Consider the following 23,848-nt stretch of genomic DNA (forward strand, 5'->3'; position numbering starts at 1 on the left):
TTGCAAGGTCTTGGCTGGCAAGTTGGTGCTGGCTGTTGGCAGGAGGCTTCAGTTTCTCCCCACGTGGCCCTTCACAGAGGGCTGCTTGTGTGTTCCCACTGCGTGGTGACTAGGTTCTCCCAAGTGGGTGATCCAGAAGAGAAAAAGCCAGGCAGAAGCTACTCTTTCTTGTGACCTATTCTTGGAAGTCACATACTATCATTTTTGCCACTTTCTACTTGTGAGAAGTGAGTCACTAAGTCTGGCTCACAAGAGAAGGAAAATTCATCCTCACTCCCCACTTTTTTTTTTTTAAAGGAAAGAGTCTCAAAGCATTTTAAAACAATCCCAATGAACTGAGTATCTACTCATTGTAGAGGTGAGGAAAAAACTCCAGCAAAACAAATCCCAAGGAAACAGAAGAAAGGCAATTTTAAATGATAACATCAGAGATTTAAAAAAGAGTAAACAGATACACAATAATCTGCAAAGTCCAAATTTGGTTTTTTGAAAAAGCTGACAAAATTGACAACCTTCTAGTAAGACTGGACAAGAAAAAAGAGAGGAGCTATAAATAAGCAATATGAGAAATAAGAAGGGAACAAGCGCAGATGGTACGGAGAATAAAGGAGGCATTGTGAGTGCATTCTTTCAAAATATGATGACACTATACACAACTATATGCCACTAGTTTTTTTCAATCATAAACAAAATGGATACATTTCTAGGACACTGTAATCTACTAAAACTGACTTAACAAATAGTAAAACTGAATAATCGTACAACAATTGAAAAGCTAATAATCCTACAACAATTTAAAAGTTAAGTAGTTTAAAACCCTCCCTCAAAAAGAACACTACATTTAAAAAGTTTTACGGGCAAGCTTTACCAAGTAGAAAAATACATTAGTAATTCCAGTCTTAAACTATTCCAGAATACAGAAAAGGAAAAAAGAAGAGATAGGAACAGTCTCTAACTCCTTTTCTGAAACAAGAATAACCTTAATAGCAAAATCTAAAACTGTCATTGCAAAATAGGAAGATTACAGGTCAAATACACCTAACACAGATGTGAACATTCCTTAAGACATTAGTAAATCAAATCAAAAGTAAATTTCTACAAACGAGCAGCAGAGAGTGTTCACAGTAGCACTGTTAACAATAAATAATGGGAGCAACTCAAATGCCTATCAATAGTAAAATGGACACTAAAAATTATGGCATATTAATATAATGGAAAGTATTCAGCAATGAAAATGAAATATAGCTACAAGCAATAACATGGGTGACTCACTGGAAATATTGGAAATAGAAGCCATGAAAGAAGATGTCATAAAATTTCATGAGATTAAGTCTAAAAACATGCAAAACGATTAAACATATGCAATAAAACCACAAAATCCAGGATGATGCTTTCTCAAAGGGAAAAGAAGGTAATAGGATCCGAGAGAGGCACCTAAGAAATAAGAGGTAACTGTATGTTCTTTATATTTTCTGCAAGTTTCATAAGCATTCTTTTATAGCTACCCAATGTTTAATTTAAAAATTCAAAACAACTAATAGAATGAACAATAGCTCCTAGTATGGTTCTCTTCCACTTTATAGGCTCTAAGTTTGTTTACAGGGTGGGAAGGACAACTGCAGCTCACCACTCTGTAACAATAGGTGAGGATTTTCTCCAGGCTCTCCTGAATGTTGATTTTTCAAAGTTATCTTGAGACTTCCCTGGAGGTCCAGTGGTTAAGAATCTGCCTGCCAATGCAGGGGACCAGTTTGATCCCTGGTCCAGGAAGATTCTACGGGGCCTAACTGCCCCTACGCCACAACTACTGAGCCCATGCTTTCGAGCCCACAAACAGCAACAAGAGAAACCAGCACAATGAGACGCCCATGCACCGCGTCTAGAGAATAGTCCCCACTCACTGTAACTAGAGAAAGCCCGAGCACAGCAACGAAGAGCCTGTGAAGCCATAAAAAAATAATACAAGAAATTTGGAACATATGCCAGACAGAGTTCTTTGGTAATATTGATTATTTACTGAAAGTGAAAGTCGCTCAGTTGTGTCCGACTCTTTGCAACCCCATAGACTGCATAGTCCATGGAATTCTCCAGGCCAGAATACTGGAGTGGGTAGCCCATTCCCTTCTCCATGGGATCTTCCCAACCCAGGGATCAAACCCAGGTCTCTCAACATTGCAAGCTGATTCGTTATCAGCTGAGGCACCCGGGAAGCCCTAGCCACATATTAAAACAACCATACCATTTGCTCTGTCATTTTAAGAAGTCTGTTTCAATCTTAACCACATTCCATCTACAAGTTAAAAAACTGGAAGGCTATTTAAGCTTTCAGTCATAATAACATCAAAAACTGTCCTGTGATTTTGGAATTTATCCAATCCAAATAGCACAGACAAAAAATTTTTGCTTGAATTAACTTTACCTCTCTGATTGCTTAATCTTTTTGATTATTCTTCTAACTTGTCACCTTTAACTATCATAATAGCACTATTTTTAGACTTTCATACCAAAATAACTACTTGGTTCATTGGAAGTGAAGGAGGAAGGTAGGCAAGAATCTGTGGTTTCACTGAAACTATAGTGTGTGTTTCACAGGCCAAAAAAAATATTCAACGGTAGTTCAATGGCAACATAGCTTCAGACAGCAAATGAACCAAAGACTATATATATATACTGGTGGTGATAAATGCTCAATGGCTGAGAGGAGAAGTTCTGTTTATTCTGGTCTCTGATGGAAACCTGCTTTTTCAGGTCCAACTCTTAAATCTGGACTAATTCCAAGCAGCTTAGACGGTAAAGAATCTGCCTGCAATGCAGGAGATCTGGGTTTGATTCCTAGGTTAGGAAGATCCCCTGGAGAAGGAAATGGTTACCCACTCCAGTATTACTGCCTGGAGAATTCTGTGGACAGAGGAGCCTGGCAGGCTACAGTTCATGGGGTTGCAAAGAGCTGGACACTACAAGTTAGTTGGCTCCAACTCTTTGAGAGGTTCAAGTAATTTAACTAAATCTTTAAGTATACATAATATGAATAAAACATGTTGAGACCTAGTATTTCAGTTTTATTGACATATAGTTGACATAAAATTATGAGACATTGAAAATGTACATCATGGTGATTTAATGTACATAGACATTGTGAAAGGATTACACCCATCTTGTTAATTAACACATTCATCACCTGATGTATTTATCCTTGGGGGAGGTGGGCAGTGAGAACATTTAAGTTTTACTCTTTTAGCAAATTTCGTTATACAGCACAATCCCAGGGACGGGGAGCCTGGTGGGGTGCCATCTGTGGGGTTACACAGAGTCGGACACGACTGAAGTGACTTAGCAGCAGTAGCAGCAGCAGCAGTTACACAGCACAGTGTTATCACTACAGTCACCGTGTTTTCATTAGATCCTCAGACCCTTTTGATCTTATAACTGAAACTTTGTACCCTATCACCAACATCTCCTATTTCCTGTACCCCCAACCCTGGCAACCACTTTTCTCCTCTGTTTCTATCCTTTGACGTTTTTTTAGATTTCACATATAAGTGATACTATGCAGTATTTGTATTTCTCTGTCTGGCTTATTTTAGATTTATTACATTTAAAGTATTCCAACCTGTGTCCTCACAAGCCTTTACAAATCAGAATTTTTATTTAGACTGTATAAAACCATATATGGTTTGCATTTTATAGTATACAAAATTTAACCAGTAAATAGCTACATTAACAAGTATTTCATTTCCCAAGCATAACTAAACTAAAAAATATAGTCATGTTTAGCTGGTGGACAAAATACCAAGGTATCAGATAGTGCTACTTATCAAGAAACCAGACATATCCCCGGTCTCAGATGACTTCTGGTGAATGGCTACAGGTTTGCTTCACTTTGATCCATGCAAACGTATCACAAGAGTAACTTGATTCAATAGCAATGTGCTTTCAATGACTGAAAGATGAAAATTCTTTTAAAAAGTAATGTTGAAGGGACTTCTCTGGTGGTCCAGTGGTGAAGATTCTGCCTGCCAATGCAGGAGACACATGTTCAATCCCTGGCCCGGGGAGATTCCACATGGCGCAGAGCAACTAAGCCCACAAGCTGCAACTACTGAAGCCTTGCGCCTTGAGCCTGTGCTCTGCAAGAAGAGAAGCCACCGCAATGAGAAACCTGTGCATCACAAAGAAGAGTAGCTCGTGCTTGCCACAACTACAGAAAGCCCCACATGCAGCAATGAAGACCCAGAGCAGCCATACATCAATAAATAACTTTTTTTTAAAGTAATGTTTGAAGGGATGCAACAGGTGATCACTAAGATCCTTTCCAAATTTAGAGTTTTATGAATAGTAAACAAGGGTCTGCTGCTGCTGCTGCTGCTAAGTCGCTTCAGTCGTGTCCAACTCTGTGCGACCCCATAGACGGCAGCCCACCAGGCTCCCCCGTCCCTGGGATTCTCCAGGCAAGAACACTGGAGTGGGTTGCCATTTCCTTCTCCAATGCATGAAAGTGAAAAGTGAAAGTGAAGTCGTTCAGTCATGTCCGACTCTTAGCGACCCCATGGACTGCAGCCTACCAGGCTCCTCTGTCCGTGGGATTTTCCAGGAAAGAGTACTGGTGCCGGGAGCCAGCACAGGAGTCCCCACCCACGACAAGGTCATGCGGGAGAGCTCTGATGGGCAAGGCAAGTCAGAGCTCAAGGGCGCCCCCCGCCCCGGATCTGCCTGAGTGTCTACCCCAAAACCAGAATCTGTCTATTTTACTATTTTATGACTTTTACCAACTCCCCTGACATTAGCGGGGGGCTATCCCCGACCACCTTTCTCTGAAGAAAATTAACTTAGAGCTCTAGTTAATAAGTCTCCTGGGCATAATAGGAGTGTTTCAATTCAAACCCCTCTGATGACTTTCTAGCTTGCCTGACAGGTTTGTTCAGATTCACAGCCTCCCAACCACTAGAGGCATGGGAAGCTTAAGATATTCTAATAATGCAGAGCTTCTCAGAGTTAAAATTGTTAGAATAGAACTAGTAGAGGATTTCTTTGTTGAGCTAATGCTTGCTGCCAAGTTTCCATATCCCTTACCTACTGTGTCCCTGGGAGTGTATCGATTTATATAGTTGGTGTATAAAAATGTAAGTAGTAGCTTTAATGTTTGTAACCTTGGACCCTTGAGTTAATTCTTTTCTTGTTATAGCCCACCACACTTTTGCCCTATAGGAATGCAACTTTATCTAATGCTTTTGGAGGGTGGTGCCTGACTAGAATAATCACCTTTAGAGAAAAATAAGTTTTTCTGAAGAAAGGGTCATAAAATGTTAACAGGCCTCCTGGCCAGAAGATGATGTAAATTCACCTAAAGCTTTTGCATATGATAAGTTTATAGAAAGAAAGCCTGGTTTCTATAAAGATCAAGGACTGCTAACCTTGCATGACTCTACCACCCTCCCCCTATCATCCTCTATGCACAACTTAAGGTATAAAAACTACTTTGGAAAACAAAGTTGCGGGCCTTGCTCACCGATCTCTTTCCTTTTCAGGCTGATTCCCTGGAGCACAGGGGCTCTCTGCGTTCATTTTCCTGCCTGGGCTTCTAAGACACACTCGAGAAGGTGCCCAGGGTAGGGCACCTTCCGTGATTCGAGAGGGTGCCTGTGGCCTACATGAACAGAGCAAGTCCCGTGCTGGGGCTTTATTGGCTTTCTGCGTAAACCAAGGAATATCAGCCTCTTTTCTCTCCTCTATTTTCTTAACTGCAAAATTCTTTCCTTATCTCTTTCTCTATTTCTCTCAGTCACCGACACCATCCTCCTGAGGGAATCCCTGGATCCAACCGGGGCTAGACCCCGGTATACTGGAGTGGGGTGCCATTGCCTTCTCTGAAACATGGGTCAGAAAGGGGAAAACGATAACTTCTTAAGAAAAAATGACATTCACATATGAATGTCACATATTTAGAATATGTTGAGTATTACCTGTGCGAGGCAAAGAGCACACACTAACTCAAGGAGAGACTAGTCTTCAAGCAGAGAGAATCCTTTAAAAATTTTTGCTGGGGACAGTCTATGAAAATTGGAAATTGATGTCTACAGTAATTAGCAAACATTTTTACTTACAACACATAGAGGTTTTAATGCATTGAAACAAATGTGGACAATGAAATTCTTTTTATAAGTAAAAGCATTCAAAGAGATGTTTATAAAAAATGTACTTTTATTTATGTCCAGTCAAACATCATTCATTTGTAGTAAAGTGTCCAAAAGAGTCCAAGCACCGTTGTGTGTATGCGTTCTCAGTCACTCAGTCATGCCCAGCTCTTTACAACCCTATGGACTATAGCGTGCCAGCTCCTCTGTCTGTGGGATTTCCCAGACAAGAACACTGAAGTGAGCTGCCATTTCCTTCTCTAGATCTTTCTGACCCAGGGGTGGAACCCTCGTCTCCAGCATCTCTTGCATTGGCAGGCAGATTCTTTACCACTGAGCCACCTAGGATCCCCAAGCACAGTTAGAATTCTCTACTTCATAGATATGTGTGTATATAAAAATAAGCATGTGACATAAATCCAGAAATGTGTTTTCAAACATTACAAAGAAAATTCACTGTATATTTTCAGTTGAAATTGATTGATGCCCATATCAGCCACTTAGTCCCTCAAGTAATAAACTTGTTTCATAAGTGGTGATGGGTGTTCAAATAAACACACCAAAAAGGATTTGCTGTAGCTAATTTGAATTATATGACTCTTTTCTGTTTTAAAATTCAGTTTAATTCAGCAGCATTAATTGAACACTTAAAATGTGCAAGTGTCAAAATCCAATCTAACACAGGCGTTTGATTTGACATGGGATTTCTGGGATAAGAGCTCAAGGCAAACAGGCCTGACAGCAACTGATTCCAAAGTTTGATCACTATTACAGCTCCACATTCAGCCTAACTCACTCCATTACACGCACCCTTGGATGACATAAATGTAATAGGTGATTGAACTAGTCTGAGTTAAAGCAGAAGTCTGCGAAGTGTCTTTACATAATTGTGTTCTCTTCATTAAGAAAGACGTGTCTTTGTATATATTAATACTATCTTTTCCAATGCAGGGGCCCTTAAGCTTCCCAGATATTCTACTGTGCCCTCTTTATGATGACAGCAACTGGTGTTTGTTTAGTGGCCGTCCTGGCTGTCCTTCAAGCCAGCAGAGGACTGTTGAACAAAACTTTGCCAGCATTGCACCTTGGTTCCAGAATCACCTTCTTCTGCTGATGATTCCCTAATGTGACTCCTTTATTACTCAAATCTGTTATGTTTTATACTGACAATTCTTTCACTTACTCATGCCAGTGTATTCATGAATTAGGCCAAACCACATTTATAATTGTCATCTCTAAAATCACACAAGTTCTGAAATCAGATTTACTTTTATTATTAATTCATTAGTGTCTCTGAACCATTTTAAGAAATACAAGATATTTACCTGAGCACTGCAGGACACAAGGGCTTCCCAGGTGGAGCTAGTGGTAAAGAACCCACCTACCAATGCAGGAGACATAAGAGACATGGGTTCGATCCCTGGGTTGGGAAGATCCCCTGGAGGAGGGCATGGCAACCCATTCCAGTATTCTTGCCTGCAGAATTCCATGGACAGAGGAGCCTGGCAGGCTACAGTCCATAGCGTTGCAGAGAGTCAGACACAACTGAAGCAACTTAGCATGCACGCACACAGAGGGGCACAGGATGATACAAGATTTACCTTTAGGAATTTACAATAGAGTTAGAGACTAGGACACCCAGACATGAAAATGAACGCTGTAAGCATCCAACCACTGGAACAGACAACAGACACAAGTGAAGTTATTCTCGGGGCCTTCATGGCAGGGGTCGGTCTGAAGCTTGTTCTTAAAGGAGCAAGAGAGAATGTGAAGAGGTGAGGAGTGAATATTTCAGGTGTATGAGAAGGTCCAAAATGTCTAGGTAAAGCTTCCATTAAAAGCAGGTGGGCGGGGTAGGGCAGCAAGGTTGGGGAGAGGAAGCTTGTACTTGAGAAGAGGAGGAAATCAGGCACACACAACCAGTCTCTTTGGAATGAAGTGTTTCATTTTTTCAAATGGCAGTGCTGCTGAAGGCTTTTAATAAAAATAATTGTGTTTAAATATGATTTATCTGACCATTACACATGAAAGGAGATGGAGGTAATTGGGAAAGTAAAATCAACTGAAAGCCTCTTAGAATGTTTTTTTATGAGTCCAAAGCAGGTTGGTGGCAGTGAACTTGAAATAAACTACAGAAGAGACATTGGCAATTGAGTGGGTGAGTCAGAGAGCCTAAATGAGTTACTGAATTTCATATGACTCGGTATTCCTAATGAACATGTTGCTTAAATGTTCAACGGTAAAATCACAGATCCATGTAGTGAGTAAAGTTAGTATTTAACACAAGATCACCCATCTATTTTGCATTAATGTTTAGAGATTTGGGGTGCAAACATCTGTAGGCTACCTCAACACACTCCCCATACTTTACCCCTCCATGGGCATATTTGCAACTATACCTGAGGATGGAGGGTGGATATATTTGCAGAGCCTGTACCAGACACCAGGCCTTCAGCCAATGGCTTCTCCTTTGTCTTCTAGGAGCTTAAAAGTTATATCCTCTCTCCAAGGTTAGTCGTGGCTTTGATGACCACATGCAGGCTGCTGACTTCCCACCTGTGTCTGCACTCGGGACCGAGCTCCTGCTCTCCAGCTTTGTCTGGGCATCCGTCTACAAGACTCTCTCACCTGGATGTCCCTAGACTTCCCCAGCTCAACACCTGCAACACTGAACACAAACTCCCTGGAAACTGCTCCTCTTTTTTTTTTTTTAATTAATTAATTTGGCTGTGCCGTGTCTTAGCTGCAGCACACAGGATCTTTGATCTTAGTTGCAAGATTTGGGATCTTTCAATCGGGGCATGTGGGATCTGATCGCCTAACCAGGCATTGAACCCAGACCCCCTGCACTGGGAGCGTGGAGTCTTAGCCATTGGCTGACCAGGAAAGTCACTAAAGCCTGCTCCTCTTTCGTACAAGGTGCCCATCTCAGAGAAAGGCAGAAACCTGGAGCTCTTCCTTGGGTTCTCCCATCGCCTCACTCTGCACATGATCTATCCTTAAGTTCTGTTGATTCTACTTCTGGATATCTCTCTTATTCAGCCACCTCTTGCCACCTCCACTGTCACCTCATTGGTGCAAGCTACCACTATCTATTGCCTACCAAAGCTGCCTAAGTGGCCTCCTGGCATCCCAGTGGCTACCCTCCATCCGCTGCCCACACAGCAGCCAGTGTGTGTGACCTTTCTAGCATGAAAATATGACTGACCTGCTTCTGTGCTTGGAACCCTTCAATGGTTTCCAATTGGTGCTCGAATAAAGTGCAAATCCCTTAATATGCTTCACATAGCCCTTTATAGTCTGACTCCATCTCTCCATCCTCACTTGGCATCTCTCTCCTCTCTGAGCATCAGCCACATGAAATTCTTTTAGTTCCTCTAATAGTCTATGCTTTGACTCTCTTCCAGTCCCAACAAATCCTATTCCTCCTGCCAGGAACACTTTTCCCCCTTCCTGAAAATTCTTATGCCAAGGAATGATTTTCCTGAGCTGGAAGGACAGACTCACATCATTATTTCACACTGCATGTGTACAGCCCTTTATATATGCAAATAGTTTTAACTACATCTCTGTAACTACAAGCACCATATTTTGCAGTGGTGTTGGAGAAGACTCTTGAGAGTTCCTTGGACAGCAAGGAGATCAAACCAGTCAATCCTAAAGGAAATCAACCCTGAATATTCATCGGAAGGACTGATGCTGAAGCTAAAGCTCCAATACTTTGGCCTACTTGATGCAAAGAGCTGGGTTACTGGAAAAGACCCTGATGCTGAGAAAGATAGAAGGCAGAAGGAGAAGGGAATGATAGAGGACGAGATGGTTGGATGGCATCACCAACTCAATGGACATGAGTTTGAGCAAGCTCTGGAAGATGGTGAAGGACAGGGAAGACTGGTGTGCTGCAGTCCATGGGATCGCAGAGTCAGACACGACTGAGTGATTGAACGATAACAACTCTGTAATTACAAGGATCATATTTTGCAAACTACAATTGTGAATAGGATTTTGGACAACAGGACTGTCTTAGAACATTTTGGCTTTATGTAAGACCCATTTTTGTAGCAGTGGACATTTAGAACCCTAGACTTCTCCCACCTGGGAAAAGGCACTGCAGTAAGATTCCAAAAGGACAGAGGACAGCAACTGCTCTAGGCACGTGTCATGTAATGGGACGGATTATGTAGTGGCACCTCAAATTGTGCCACTCGAGTATGAGGATTATTTTGAACTGAAAACAATCAAAGCCCCAAAAGACTCAGGAAGAGCCTCTTAACTTCCCCTTTGCTGACTAAAAGAGTTAAGGTAGGAGGACTGTCCTAGAAAGAAGATATCACCATAGATAAGTACAGGAAAGTATTAGGTGTGGTAGACAGAGAAGAACCTAGCAAAGCCTTTAATCAAAGTCCTCTCTGTGTCCCACAGTCGTTTTTAACTTTTTATTTTGTATTGGAGTACAGCTGATTAACACTGTTGTGATAGTTTTAGGTGGACAGCAAAAAGACTCAGCCATACATATCCACATATCCAGTCTCCCCCAAACTCCCCTCCCATCCAGGCTGCCACACAACACTGAGCAGTTCCTTGTGCTGTACAGTAGGTCTTTGTGGCTATCCATTTTGAGTACAGCAGTGTGTGTACACGTCCATCTCAAGCTCTCTAACTGTCCTTCTCCCCTTCCTTGCCCCTGGCAACCATAAGTTCGTTCTCTCTGAGTCTGTTTGTTTCTGTTTTGTAAATAAGTCCATCTGTCCTTTTAGATTCTGCATATAAGGGATGTCATACCACGTTTCTGCTTCTCTGACTTACTCAGTATGACGATCTCTAGTCCATGTTGCTGCAAATGGTATTATTTCATTCTTTTAGATGGCTGCATGATATTCTATTGTATATATATATGTACCACATCCTCTTTATCCATTCCTCTGTTGATGGATGTGTCTCACTGTCTTTGGATGGCCCAGCAAACATGTGTTCACCAAACGCTAATGCTTCTGTCTTCCTAGGAATGTAGAACCCTGAATTACCTTACTTCCCTTTGAAGCCTCAGATCCCCCACTTCCTTCTCCATAGTCCAGAATATGTATCAGTTCAGCTCAGTCACTCAGTCATGTCCGACTCTCTGCAACCCCATGAACTGCAGCACGCCAGACCTCCCTGTTCATCACCAACTCCCAGAGCCCACCCAAACCCATGTCCATTGAGTCGGTGATGCCATCCAACCATCTCATCTTCTGTCATCCCCTTCTCCTCCTGCCCTCAATCTTTCCCACTATCAGGGTCTTTTCAAATGAGTCAGCTCTCCACATCAGGTGGCCAAAGTATTGGAGTTTCAGCTTCAACATCAGTCCTTCCAATGAACACCCAGGACTGATCTCCTTTAGGATAGACTGGTTGGATCTCCTTGAAGTCCAAGGGACTCTCAAGAGTCTTCTCCAACACCAACAGTTCAAAAGCATCAATACTTCAGTGCTAAGCTTTCTTTATAGTCCAACTCTCATATCCATACATGACCACTGGAAAAACCATAGCCTGACTAGACAGACCTTTGTTGGCAAAGTAATGTCTCTGCTTTTGAATATGCTGTCTAGGTTGGTCATAGCTTTCCTTCCAAGAAATAAGCGTCTTTTCATTTCATGGCTGCAATCACCATCTGCAGTGATTTTGGAGCCCCCCAAAATAAAGTCAGCCACTATTTCCACTGTTTCCCCATCTATTTGCCATCAAGTGATGGGACTGGATGCCATGATTTTAGTTTTCTGAATGTTGAGGTTTAAGCCAACTTCTTCATTCTCTTCTTTCACTTTCATCAAGAGGCTCTTTAGTTCTTCACTTTCTGCCATAAGGATGGTGTCATCTGCATATCTGAGGTTATTGATATTTCTCCCGGCAATCTTGATTCCAGCTTGTGCTTCTTCCAGCCCAGCATTTCTCATGATGTACTCTGCATAGAAGTTAAATAAGCAGGGTGACAATATACAGCCTTGACGTACTCCTTTTCCTATTTGGAACCAGTCTGTTGTTCCATGTCTAGTTCTAACTGTTGCTTCCTGACCTGCATATAGGTTTCTCAAGAGGCAGGTCAGGTGGTCTGGTATTCCCATCTCTTTCAGAGTTTTCCACAGTTTATTGTGATCCACACAGTCAAAGGCTTTGGCATAGTCAATAAAGCAGAAATAGATGTTCTTCTGGAACTCTCTTGCTATTTCAATGATCTAGCAGATGTTGACAATTTGATCTCTGATTCTTCTGCCTTTTCTAACACCAGCTTGAATATCTGGAAGTTCACGGTTCACGTATTGCTGAAGCCTGGCTTGGAGAATTTTGAGCATTACTTTACTAGCGTGTGAGATGAGTGCAATTGTGTGGTAGTTTGAGCATTCTTTGGCATTGCCTTTCTTTGGGATTGGAATGAAAACTGACCTTTTCCAGTCCTGTGGCCACTGCTGAGTTTTCCAAATTTGCTGACATATTGAGTGCAGCACTTTAATCTCACCATATCTTGCCGTCTTTGAAATTCTTCATACTTAAGCGAATTCCCCATCCACAGGTTATAAATTTGGTTTTCTACTGTTAATCTATCTTGTGTTATTTTAACTGCCAGCCAAAAGAACTATAGGGGAAATTTCTCCTCCCCTTACCCCCTTCCACAATAGGCTTCATATTTAGTCCAGCGTGTTGGAGGGGCATGCTAAATGAAAGAGTGTCAAAAATAAAAACAACAGAGGCTTCCCTGGTGATCCAGATGTTAAGAATCTGCTTTTCAATGCAGGGGATGCAGGTTCAATCCGTGCACTGAGAACTACTATCCCACATGCTGTGGGACAACTAAGCCTGCACTCTACATCTAGAGAGAAGCCCGCGTGCTGCAACTAAGACCCGATACAGCCAAAATGAAGAAAGAAATATGTAACTATTTAAATACATAAAAATTTAAAGAAATAACAACAACCACACACACACACACATCTCTGTGCTCCTTAGGAATGCAAATAATCTTTGAGGCACACAAAGGAAGCGCCATCTCTTGAAGGAAAGAGGAGCAGAGAGCTCTCTACTTGTCCTTACTTGCCCTGGAATATAGCCTTATTGTCCAAGAGCAGGGTGTAATCAGGCCCTTTGTCAGGGTTAAATAGGGACAAACGCCCCTCCATGAGGAGGAAGAGAAGTGGTTCCAGATTCAGAAGGAATGGACATGGGTATCTAGACCAGTTTGAACCCAGAACTCCCAGGGTAAGTGGCCTGGGCTGTGTGGTGGGAATTTGAGCACAGAGGGAGGTATCCCTGGACACCTCCCCGCTCCGTCAAGTGACAGAAATCCTGGGTGGAACTTACCACGAAGGTAATGAGATGATCTTCCCTGAAAGATCTCTTGAGGGCATTATGCTAAGTAAAATAAGTCAGACAGAAAGAAACAAATACTGTACGATCTCACTTATATGTGGAATCGTAAAAAAACAAACTGAACTCATAGAAGCAGAGAACAGATTGGTTGTTGCCAGAGGAGATGGGGGTAGGATGAATGAAGGGGGTCAAATGTATGAACTTCCAGCTATAAAATAAAATCAGGGGATGTACTGTACAACATGGTGACTATCGTTAACAATACTGTATTGTATATTACACAGTGGCTAAGAGAAGAGATCTTAAAAGATCTTATAAGAAAAAAATTCTGCTAACTTCTTGAGGTGACAGGTGTTAACCAAACTTGTGCTGATCATTTTACAATGATCATATATTAAATCATTACGTTGTACACCTGAAACTAATAACAATGCTATATGTCAATTATATCTCAATAAAACTAGGGAAAAAAAGATCCCTAAGGACCTGTGAATGGATGGATCAATAGCAGCTCAGCATCAGATGCTAGGATATCTCAGACCTAGTTCTCAGCGGTGGCACATGCTGGCCTGAGAGCCCATCAACAACAATACAAGCGTACAGCCCAGAGCCCGGTTGCCTGGGGATGGAGGTCAGCAGGCTCTCCGCAGCCCCCCTCAGGGTTTCTGGTCCTATTACAGCATTCATTTGACACCTATTTCTAAACTCTTCAGGTAATTATGGAAAAAAATAATGGTTAACTGGGAGTTTGTGAAATCTCTTAATGGTTTACTCAAGATTCTGCAATGAATAACAGGGAGAGATTGAAACCCCAAAAAAGTGACTCAGTAAAGATGAGTGGTACATTGTGTGGTCAAAAACAAAGAAACAGAGGCAGGAAAGGAGAGATCCATGGGCTCATTGGCCCATGGCCATCAAGAACAGTTCTCTACAATGTTCTGATGGTCTCTGGTTCTGACGGGAGCCACGGGAAAGTTCTGCCAAGTCACGCTAAGTCTGCAGAAAACCTCAGTGAGCTTTCTGGACAGAGGAATGTGACACAGAAGAACTAGGGCCACGTGACTAGACCTCATTATCTCAGTGCCTTTGATAACATACTGGAGAGCAGAGTGGGGTTTTGAATCGACTGATATCTTCCATAAATGGACTCTAACTGCAGGCTTACAATGCTTCCAAAAACTCCCCAGAGAAATTCCTATTATGTACATGAAGGGAGAATGAAGCCAGCCCCATCTGGCGGGATAGAGAACATTCTCTGCTGAGTGAAACTTCATGGCTCTTGTGTTCAGTGCCAATGGCATGTTCCTACTAGACCATGGCCCTGCACACTGAGGGGCAGGTGAATTGAAAAAATGAGTCAGACAGTGCAGGCAGTGCTGGGAAATTCTTTGCTCTCTAAAATATCAAAACCACAAGGCAAGATATCAATAAGGGTAACATTTCTATAAAGTCCCTAATGAGTTATGAGCCAGTATTATGACAAATGTTACTCAGAGTTGCTATAGCAAAATAGAGTGACATTATCTTTTTCCATTAGCCTCCTATCACTACACCAGCTAAAATCAAGCACGGGTTGAGAAGCATCACTAGCAACTTTTGCTCTGTGGAACTGACACTCTCAGGGAAACCTCAGAACTTTAAAGTAAGTGTACAATACGTGTGTGTGTTCAGTTGTTCAGTCATGTCTGACTCTTTGTGATCCCACGGACTGTAGCCCACCAGGCTCCTTGGTCCATGGGATTCTCCAGGCAAGAATATTGGAGTGAGTACTCTTGCCTGGAAAATCCCATGGGCGGAGGAGTCTGGTAGGCTGCAGTCCATGGGGTCGCTAAGAGTCGGACACGATGACTGAGCGACTTCACTTTCACTTTTCACTTTCATGCATTGGAGAAGGAAATGGCAACCCGCTCCAGTGTTCTTGCCTGGAGAATCCCATGGATGGGGGAGCCTGGTGGGCTGCCATCTATGGGGTCGCACAGAGTCAGACACGACTGAAGCAACTTAGGAGCAGCAGCAGCCATTTCCTTCTCCAAAGTGTACAATGCAATTAGCTTTATTAGGAAATAAAGGCATAGAAGAATGAGGTGACTCAACTCAAATGTCACCTGCCCAGAGGGGCCTCCTCTGACCAGCCTTCTCCATTCTTCCCTGTGTAACAGCTTCTAGTTACTCTGTAACACATACCTTTGACAACCAGCAAGTTGTCTTCTGAATTGGTGCATGTGTGTGTCCCTCCTTCCTGTCTGAATGTAGATACCAGAGAGAGGGAATTTGCATGGTTCATTATGTACCCTGAAGTTTTGAGTAACTAATTCAGAAATAAAAGTGAGAAAAATGAAATGTCATAAGGACTAGGATTTTCTCAGGGACAACTGGTTCATTCTTGACGTCATTGAGATTTTTTAAAAGTCAGGACAGGGGCCTCCCTGGTGGTCCAGTGGTTAAGGATCCACCTTGCAATTCAGGGGACACTGGTTGAATCCCTGGTCTGGGAGGATGCCACATGCCACAGAGTATCTAAGTCCAAGCACCGAAACTACTGAAGCCCACGTGCCTAGAGTCTGTGCTCTGCATCAAGAGAAGCCACCATAGTGAGAAGCCTGCTCACCACAACTAGAGAAAGCCCATGTGCAGTAACGAAGACACAGCCAAAAATAAATAAAATTAAAGTAAATATTAAAAAACCAATCAGGACGGAAGAGGAGGAGGAGGAGGCATTATACTCAGAATCGTATACATGAATATGGTGCCCTGCCTACACGGGCCCTCAGACATCTACTCCACATCCTGCTCCACTGAGGCTCCGCTGCCCTGGGCTTCCCAGATGGCGCTAGTGGTAAAGAACCTGCCTGCCAATGCAGTAGACACAAGAAACAAGGGTTCGATTCCTGGGTCGGGAAGATCCCCTGGAGGAGGAAATGGCAACCCACTGCAGTATTCTTGCCTGGAGAATCCCAGGGACAGAGGAACCTGGTGGGCTAGAGTCCCTGCTGTTGCACAGAGTCGGACATGACTGAGGATCTACACGCACACACACAGCACACCCTGCCCAGACTAAGCAGCTAGCAAATTGACTGCACTTTTTGTGTACAAAACTCACACTTCACTCAGCTTTCCTCTCCTTCCCCAAGGCAACACCATCTATGGCTGTTTCAAGAAATCATTCTATAGATGACTGATCAGGCCAACCGAGAAAAGGCAGCCCAGCTGGGACCAGCAGGCAGCCGTGCCGTACCATGATTTAGATGTCTGATGCAGTCACTCAGGAGAGCGCTGAACTTCTTCTGGTCAGCGGCGTCCTGGAAGCAGAAGTAGCCGTGTCTGAGGAAGGGCTGCCACAGGTACACTGGGAATTCCTTGGGCAGGACCACAAAGGGCTGCATGTTCTCCTTCTCATTGGATGCTGAAGAAACATGGAAAACACCAAGACATCTTAAAATGTGTATGTCTTATTTAAAATTCCTATTTCAGGCTGTGAGAGCTTACTTCAGGCTGTGGGGCAACCAATGGGCTGAAATGGTGGTATGAAATGTCTTCACAGGGTCAGGGAAAAGGAGAGTCCAGGCTCCCCTCACATCCCGCCACCAGCTTCACCTGCCTCGCTTGAGCAGGTGGCCTCACCTCCGATCCACAGGGATGGCTGAGGCCATCAGACACAATCGAGCTCAGCTTCCTCACCTGGAATGAGCTACAGTCAGAGTAGAGTCTTTCCTCTGCTGCCACTGTGTCCACCTGTTGGACACTCACCCTACAGCTCCCGATTCACCAGGTCTGCTCTCTGCTCTCCACTCTCTTCCCACCCCCACCCCCAATCACTGCCAAACCAGCATTTGCAGCTTTGATGCCATCAACCCTTATTCTCACCCTAGACTTGTTCCTTCTTCACCAGTCCCCAAACCAAACTGCCTGGGTCACTAATGTCATCCTGACTGCCGGCTTATGGCTTCTTCTTTATTACCCACCCTTACAACCTGATCAGGGATTATCTGTTACCCCTTCCTTTGAAAACATTCTCTTCCCTTGACTTCCAGGAGGGTGACCTTCTCCATGCTTTTTAAACATCACTGCCCCTTTTCACTTTTATTGGTTCCTCTGCCCCTTCTCTCCATCTCTCTCTTTAAGTGTTGGTATTTGCCCTGTTCTGCGCTGATTTCTGCCCCATTCTCTACTCTCCCGAGGGAGGTATCATCATCCTTCCTATGACTTTGCAAGTTGCTTCTGCAGTTCATGCTTCTTTTTTCTCCTTTCCCTCTATCATATTTTTGCATAGAAAACTCTCATTCATCCTTCGAAACTCAGTTCAAAAGCCACCTCCTCTGGGATGCCTTTGTTGGCACCACCCTCTGCCACCAGAGACAGAGTAGGGTGCTCCCTACCTTGTCCTCCCAAAATGTAATGGTCTGTGGTTGTGTCTGGTTCCCACACTCAGAGTGAGGGACATAAAGTGAGATAAACCTCCCCCACCTCCAATTAGGGCTTCTCTGGTGGCTCAGAGGTAAAGAATCTACCTGCCAATGCAGGAGACGCAGGTTTGATCCCTGGGTTGGGAAGATCCCCAGGAGAAGGAAATGGCAATCCACTCCAGTATTCTGGCCTGGAGAATCCATGGACAGAGGAACCTGGCAGGCTAGAGTTGGACACGACTGAGCGACTAAACAACAACCACCTCCAATTAATTCTCCCCAGAAGCAGAACCACTGCCCTGGAACTCCTTGAGGGTGGAGGCTCCATCGTACATATCTCTGCATGTTCAACTCATAGCATACAAAGCTAGTAGATGTTGCACTACAGTTTGTTAAATGAATAAATATGTTATGTGGTCCTAGGAAATTTTTAAAGCCTTAAACAATAGAACTTTCAGCCCTTTCTGCAAAATCAATTCCAAGAAATTCAAGTTGAGCCATACAATTACTCAGATCTCCTGTCTAAACTTTATTCCTCTCCATGCATTCCATTTCTATGATATTGCATTCATTTAAATGAGCCCCAGCTTGTTTCTAGAGTCGTGGAAAACAAGCAGAAGGAAAAATGAATTCCGGGCTCCCTGCCCACATAATGGGCACTATCTCAAGGGAAGCAAGGGGAGAGGGACCTACTAAGAGGCAACTGAAAGCACTGGGCATACCAAGAAATGGATCATAACCATGAGGAAAGCTGCAGAACAGACTCCTGCTTCCGGCAAGCTGAGGTTGGTTTAGATATAGAATAGATTTCCTGGGGCATACATGGGAGTTCCATTTCTGAACTTAATAAAGCTGAACATGTTGGGAGCACAATCTTGAGCTCACCAGTCCCAAGCAAAATACCAAGGAATGAATCAGCATACGAATGCCAACAAATGAATAAATGATTGAATACTGTAGCAGAGACCTCCGGCTGTAACACATTTCTATCCTCTCCTCTTCCTAATAACATCCCTGATTTTTAGTTTAGCAAGTGTCTTTATAGACTACAGCCTACATTTCCAGCCTCCACTGCAGTTTGGTTTGCCAACGTCACTAAGTTTTCACCAACAACTGTGTAAGAAGACCAATATTGATAAACCCTTTAGTGCTTTTTCTCAAGTGAAGTTAATTCCTCCAGTCTTTATGGTGCCTCTGTTCTTTTCAATAAAGTTAGAATCACACAGCAATCACCGTTTGTGAAACAATACCCCTTGCCCTTTCCAAGATGTCACAACATTGTACAAACAATTCAAAGCAACATTCACCCTTTACGTTGCAAAGCTTTAGCAAGCCCCATGAAATTCACTCCTATTGTCCTCTAGTTATAACTTACTTAACCTCTTACAATAATTTTCCAGACACCATTTTTTCCAGTCTGCATTTTTTCTGAGTTGAGTTACCAGGATATCACAAATGACCTCCTATAGAATATTCTATTTTTAAAACTGAGAAGGCCACAACATACAATTTAAAGAGTCACTGAAAGTTAAAAAAAATAAAGAAAGAAAAAAAGAAAAAAAAATAATAAAACAAAGAGTCACTGAAATACCCATTCTGAAGTTCAGGGTCAAGCGGCAGTAATCATCCAGGCCTTGTTTTTTATTCCTTTTCATTCCTTCTGATTTGATCTCAACAATAAATCAATTAATGCTATTCTCTGCTCTGACTGATTTCATTGGAAAGTTCTTTTAAGAGGTTCTAAAGAGTGGAGTTGGTGACGGACAGGGAGGCCTGGCGTGCTGCGATTCATGGGGTCGCCAAGAGTCGGACACGACTGAGCGACTGAACTGAACTGAACTGAAGAGTCAACATGTTGGTATCCCCATTTCTAGGAGCAGCTCCAGAGCCAAGATAACATGTAAGTAGACATTAAAAGAAAATATAATAATACATATAGTACACATAAAGTGTTGTTTTAGCTTGAATGACTTAGTAAGAGTTTGTTAATCTAGGTTTATGGTTCATGTACTAATCCTGTAATAGTGTTATAAAAAACACCACACTAAGCATTCTGCACTGAAATAACAACTGATAAAATTATTTTACATTTTCCCCCATAAATTCCAGTGAAATGATTACACCTATTAATAAGAACCAGGACTCTCTTCAAGAAACTAAGTAATTATTGTGTGCTTTGATTTACACAAAGCCAGATGGAGTTATTACATTATCCACAGCTCATGAATCTCTAGGAAACGCTCTATTTGGTCTGTATATTATCCCTTACACTCTCGGCATGGAAAAAGTGAAATGAATGAGAATGAAAGTATGTTAGAGTTGGTAATAACCTTCTAGATTTTCAATTTCAAGTCCCTAGAGTCGGGAGAAACAGAATTCAAAGAGGGTCAGCAATGGCTAAGGAAAATGCTTGATAAGCATCACAGAACCAGATGAAAATCCAGTCTTCAAATTCTCAGTTCAGCGCTCTTTCTATAGCAGTATTCAGCTATTATTTATAGATATGCTAATTAATGCAATGGTTTTTTTTACACAGTACGTAAGAGTTACCCTAATGCCTAATGCCTACTACAAATATTTTGTTGACTTAGGATATTTTATTGCAAACCATCCTAAAATTAGAAAAATAACGTCTTCTGACAGGTTTTACTGAAAGATGGGATTGTACATTTCACAGACGGGGCCCGACATATTTATTTTTGCTGTCCTGTGTAAAGCTTGCAATATATTCCAAAGCTTCAAGACATCTGACAAACAGTCCATTTTCTATATGCTAGGAACATAGTGACTGACTTGTGTACTACCAAATATGATTTAAAGTAACAGAAGTGGTACAAGGTTTACCTGAATTTGAGAAATTATATCTTCCATTTGCCTATGGAGAATGTGTGTCTAGCCCAGGGTTCCTCAACTGTGGCCTATTGATATTTAATGCCAGATAATTCTTCAATGTCAAAGACAGTTCAGTGCATTGCAGGATATTTAGCAAGAATTACTGGCCTCTATTCATTAAATGTCTATTGCACTTCCTCCCAAGTTGTGATGACCAAAAATATCTCCAGATACAGCCAAATGTCCCTGGAGAGTGAAATCCCCCCACCCTCACCCTTGAGAAGCACTGGTCTAACTAAATAGAACATGTTTAGGAATTTTGTCTTGGGAAGGAATGCTCAGTAACTCACCAATAGGGTCTGGGAAATGCCGATCAGATAATAAATTGTATTCATCTTCTGAGGTTAGCACCTTGCCACCAGCTGGAAGAATTCGGCTTTTAGGGGGAGCTCCTTTCTGGTAGGCCTAAGAAAGGAAAGGCAAAAATGAGTGGACTTTTTCCTCATTGGATTTTTGGGAAATATCAGGAATATTAGAAATAGACAAACCCAGACACCATACACTCAGAGATAGAAATCCCATACTATATCATTGAGTAAGAGCCATTTATACAAAAATTATATTTTGTACCAGAAGCCTCTGTCATAGTAAACATCAGGACTTGCTCTAGGACCAAAAAAGAAAGTCTCTTAAACTTTTCACTGGCTATGTTCTGGCTGTAGTGATTGGGACAGGGAAGGGCACATGACCTCAGCATGTCCAATCAGAGTGAGTGTTAGGGTCAGCAAGAAAGGTTCTTACACTTTCCCCTGGTTATATCCTGGATGCAGCAATTGGGTCAGGAATGATCACATGATCTGATTCAGTCCAATCATAGTGAGCTTCAGGACTTAGCAAGTGAGGCTGACAAAAAGCCTCAGCTCTGAGAGGAGGTGAGGACAGGACACTGGGCTGCCATCTTGTTACTGTGGAGAAGTCTGAAGGTTTCTGACCATGGAGATTTGGGCCTGGTAAGGAAGCTAGGCTGAATGAAGGCAAAGATTTCAGATGGAAGAAAGAATAAACTGAGTTCTGATATCACTGGAGCCATGAGTCCAACTGCACCTGAAGCTGGGCCTGTGCCCTGGGCATTTTAGGTCAGGATTCAACCAATCCCAGCCCTTTTTTTCCTTTTTATAAATCTTAAAATTTTTTTCCCTTTTTTTTTTTTTAAACTGAAGTATAGTTGATTTCATGGATCACAGCCTTGTCATGGAAAAGAAGCTTGCATAACTCAATAAAGCTAAGAGCTATACTATGCAAGGCCACCCAAGATGGACAGGTCATAGTGGAGAGCTCTAACAAGACGTGGTTCACTGGAGAAGGGAATGGCAAACCACTCCAGTATTCTTGCCATGAGAACCCCATGAACAGTATGAAAAGGCAAAAAACTATGACACCAGAAGATGAAGCCCCAGGTCAGAAGGTGTCCAATATGCTACTGGAGAAGAGTGGAGAAATAACTCCAGAAAGAATGAAGTGGCTGGGCCAAGCAGAAAGGACACTCGGTGTTGGATACATCTGAGAGTGAAAGTGAAATCCAACGCCGTAAAGAACAATATTGCATAGGAACCTGGAATGTTAGGTCCATGAATTAAGGTAAATTGGACATGGTCAAGCAGGAGATAGCAAAAGTGAACACTGATATATTAGGAATCACTGAACTAAAATGGACTGGAATGGGTGAATTTAACTCAGATGACCAGTGTATCTACTACTGTGGGCAAGAATCCCTCAGAAGAAATGGAGTAGCCATCGTAGTCAACAAGAGTCCAAAATGCAGTACTTCAGTGCAATCTCAAAAATGACAGAATGATCTCAGTTCGTTTCCAAGGCAAATCATTCAGCAACACAGTAATCCAAGTCTATGCCCAACCACTAATGCTGGAGAAGATAAATGATTCTATGAAGACCTACAAACCTTGTAAATAACAAAAAAGATTTCCTTTTCATCATAGGGGATTGGGATGCAAAAAGGGAAGTCAAGAGATACCTGGAGTAACAGGCAAGTGTTGCCTTGGAGTACAAAATGAAGCAGAAAGGCTAACAGTTTTGTTGACAGAACACACTGGTCACAGCAAACACCCTCTTCCAACAACAAAAGAGACAACTCTACACATGGACATCAGCAGATGGTCAATACCAAAATCAGACTGATTATATTCTTTGCAGCTGGAGATGGAGAAGCTCTATACAGTCAGCAAAAGAAAGACCTGGAGCTAACTGTGGCTTAGGTCATAAACTCCTTACTGCAAAATTTAGGGTTAAATTGAAGAAACTAGAGAAAACCACTTGACCATTCAGGTATGACCTAAATTAAATCCTTTACGATCATACAGTGGAGGTGACAAAGGGATTAAATCTGGCAGACAGAGTGCCTGAAGAAATATAAAGAGAGGTTCATAACATTGTACAGGAGGCAGTGACTAAAGCCATTCCAAAGAAAGAGAAATGTCAGAAGACAAAATAGTTGTCTGAGGAGGCCTTACAAATAGCTGAGAAGAGAAGAGAAGTGAAAGGCAAGGGGAAAAGGGAAAAACATACCCAACTGAATGCAGAGTTCCAGAGAATAACAAGGAGAGATAAGAAGGCCTTCTTACATGAACAGTGCAAAGAAATAGATGAAAACAATAGAATGGGAAAGACTAGAGATCTTGTCAAGAAAACTGGAGATATCAAGGGAGCATTTCAAGCAAGGATGGACACGATAAAGGACAGAAATGGCAAGGACCTAACAGAAGCAGAAGATATTAAGAAGCAGTGGCAGGAATACACAGAAGAACTACACAATAACAATCTTAATGACCTGGATAAGCATGATGGTCTGGTCACTCATCTAGAGCCAGACATCCTGGAGTGTAAAGTAACGTGGGCCTTAAGAAGCATTATTAATAACAAAGCTAGTGGAGGTGATGGAATTCCAGCTGAGCTATTTCAAATCCTAAAAGATGATGCTGTTAAAGTGCTGCAATCAGTATGTCAGCAAATATGGAAAACTCAGCAGTGGCCACTGGACTGGAAAAGGACAGATTTCATTCCAACCCCAAAAAAAGGCAATGCCAAAGAATGCTCAAATTACTGCACAATTGTGCTCATGTCACG

The 23,848-nt window shown here is 42.3% G+C and overlaps 1 protein-coding gene across 1 annotated transcript in view; it reads right to left on the reverse strand.

Annotated features, from left to right (window-relative positions):
- NIBAN1 (niban apoptosis regulator 1) overlaps positions 1-23,848 on the reverse strand; it is a 183,783-nt gene that overhangs the window by 71,015 nt on the left and 88,920 nt on the right. The window contains exons 4-5 of the mRNA XM_019976440.2: positions 21,058-21,172; positions 16,708-16,875 (exon numbers count right to left, since the gene is read on the reverse strand). Of these exons, the coding sequence (XP_019831999.2) occupies positions 16,708-16,875; positions 21,058-21,172 (283 nt within the window). The remainder of the gene's footprint in view (positions 1-16,707; positions 16,876-21,057; positions 21,173-23,848) is intronic.

This window comes from Bos indicus, chromosome 16 (assembly GCF_029378745.1).
Source record: "Bos indicus isolate NIAB-ARS_2022 breed Sahiwal x Tharparkar chromosome 16, NIAB-ARS_B.indTharparkar_mat_pri_1.0, whole genome shotgun sequence".
In the NCBI taxonomy this organism is placed as follows: domain Eukaryota; kingdom Metazoa; phylum Chordata; class Mammalia; order Artiodactyla; family Bovidae; genus Bos; species Bos indicus.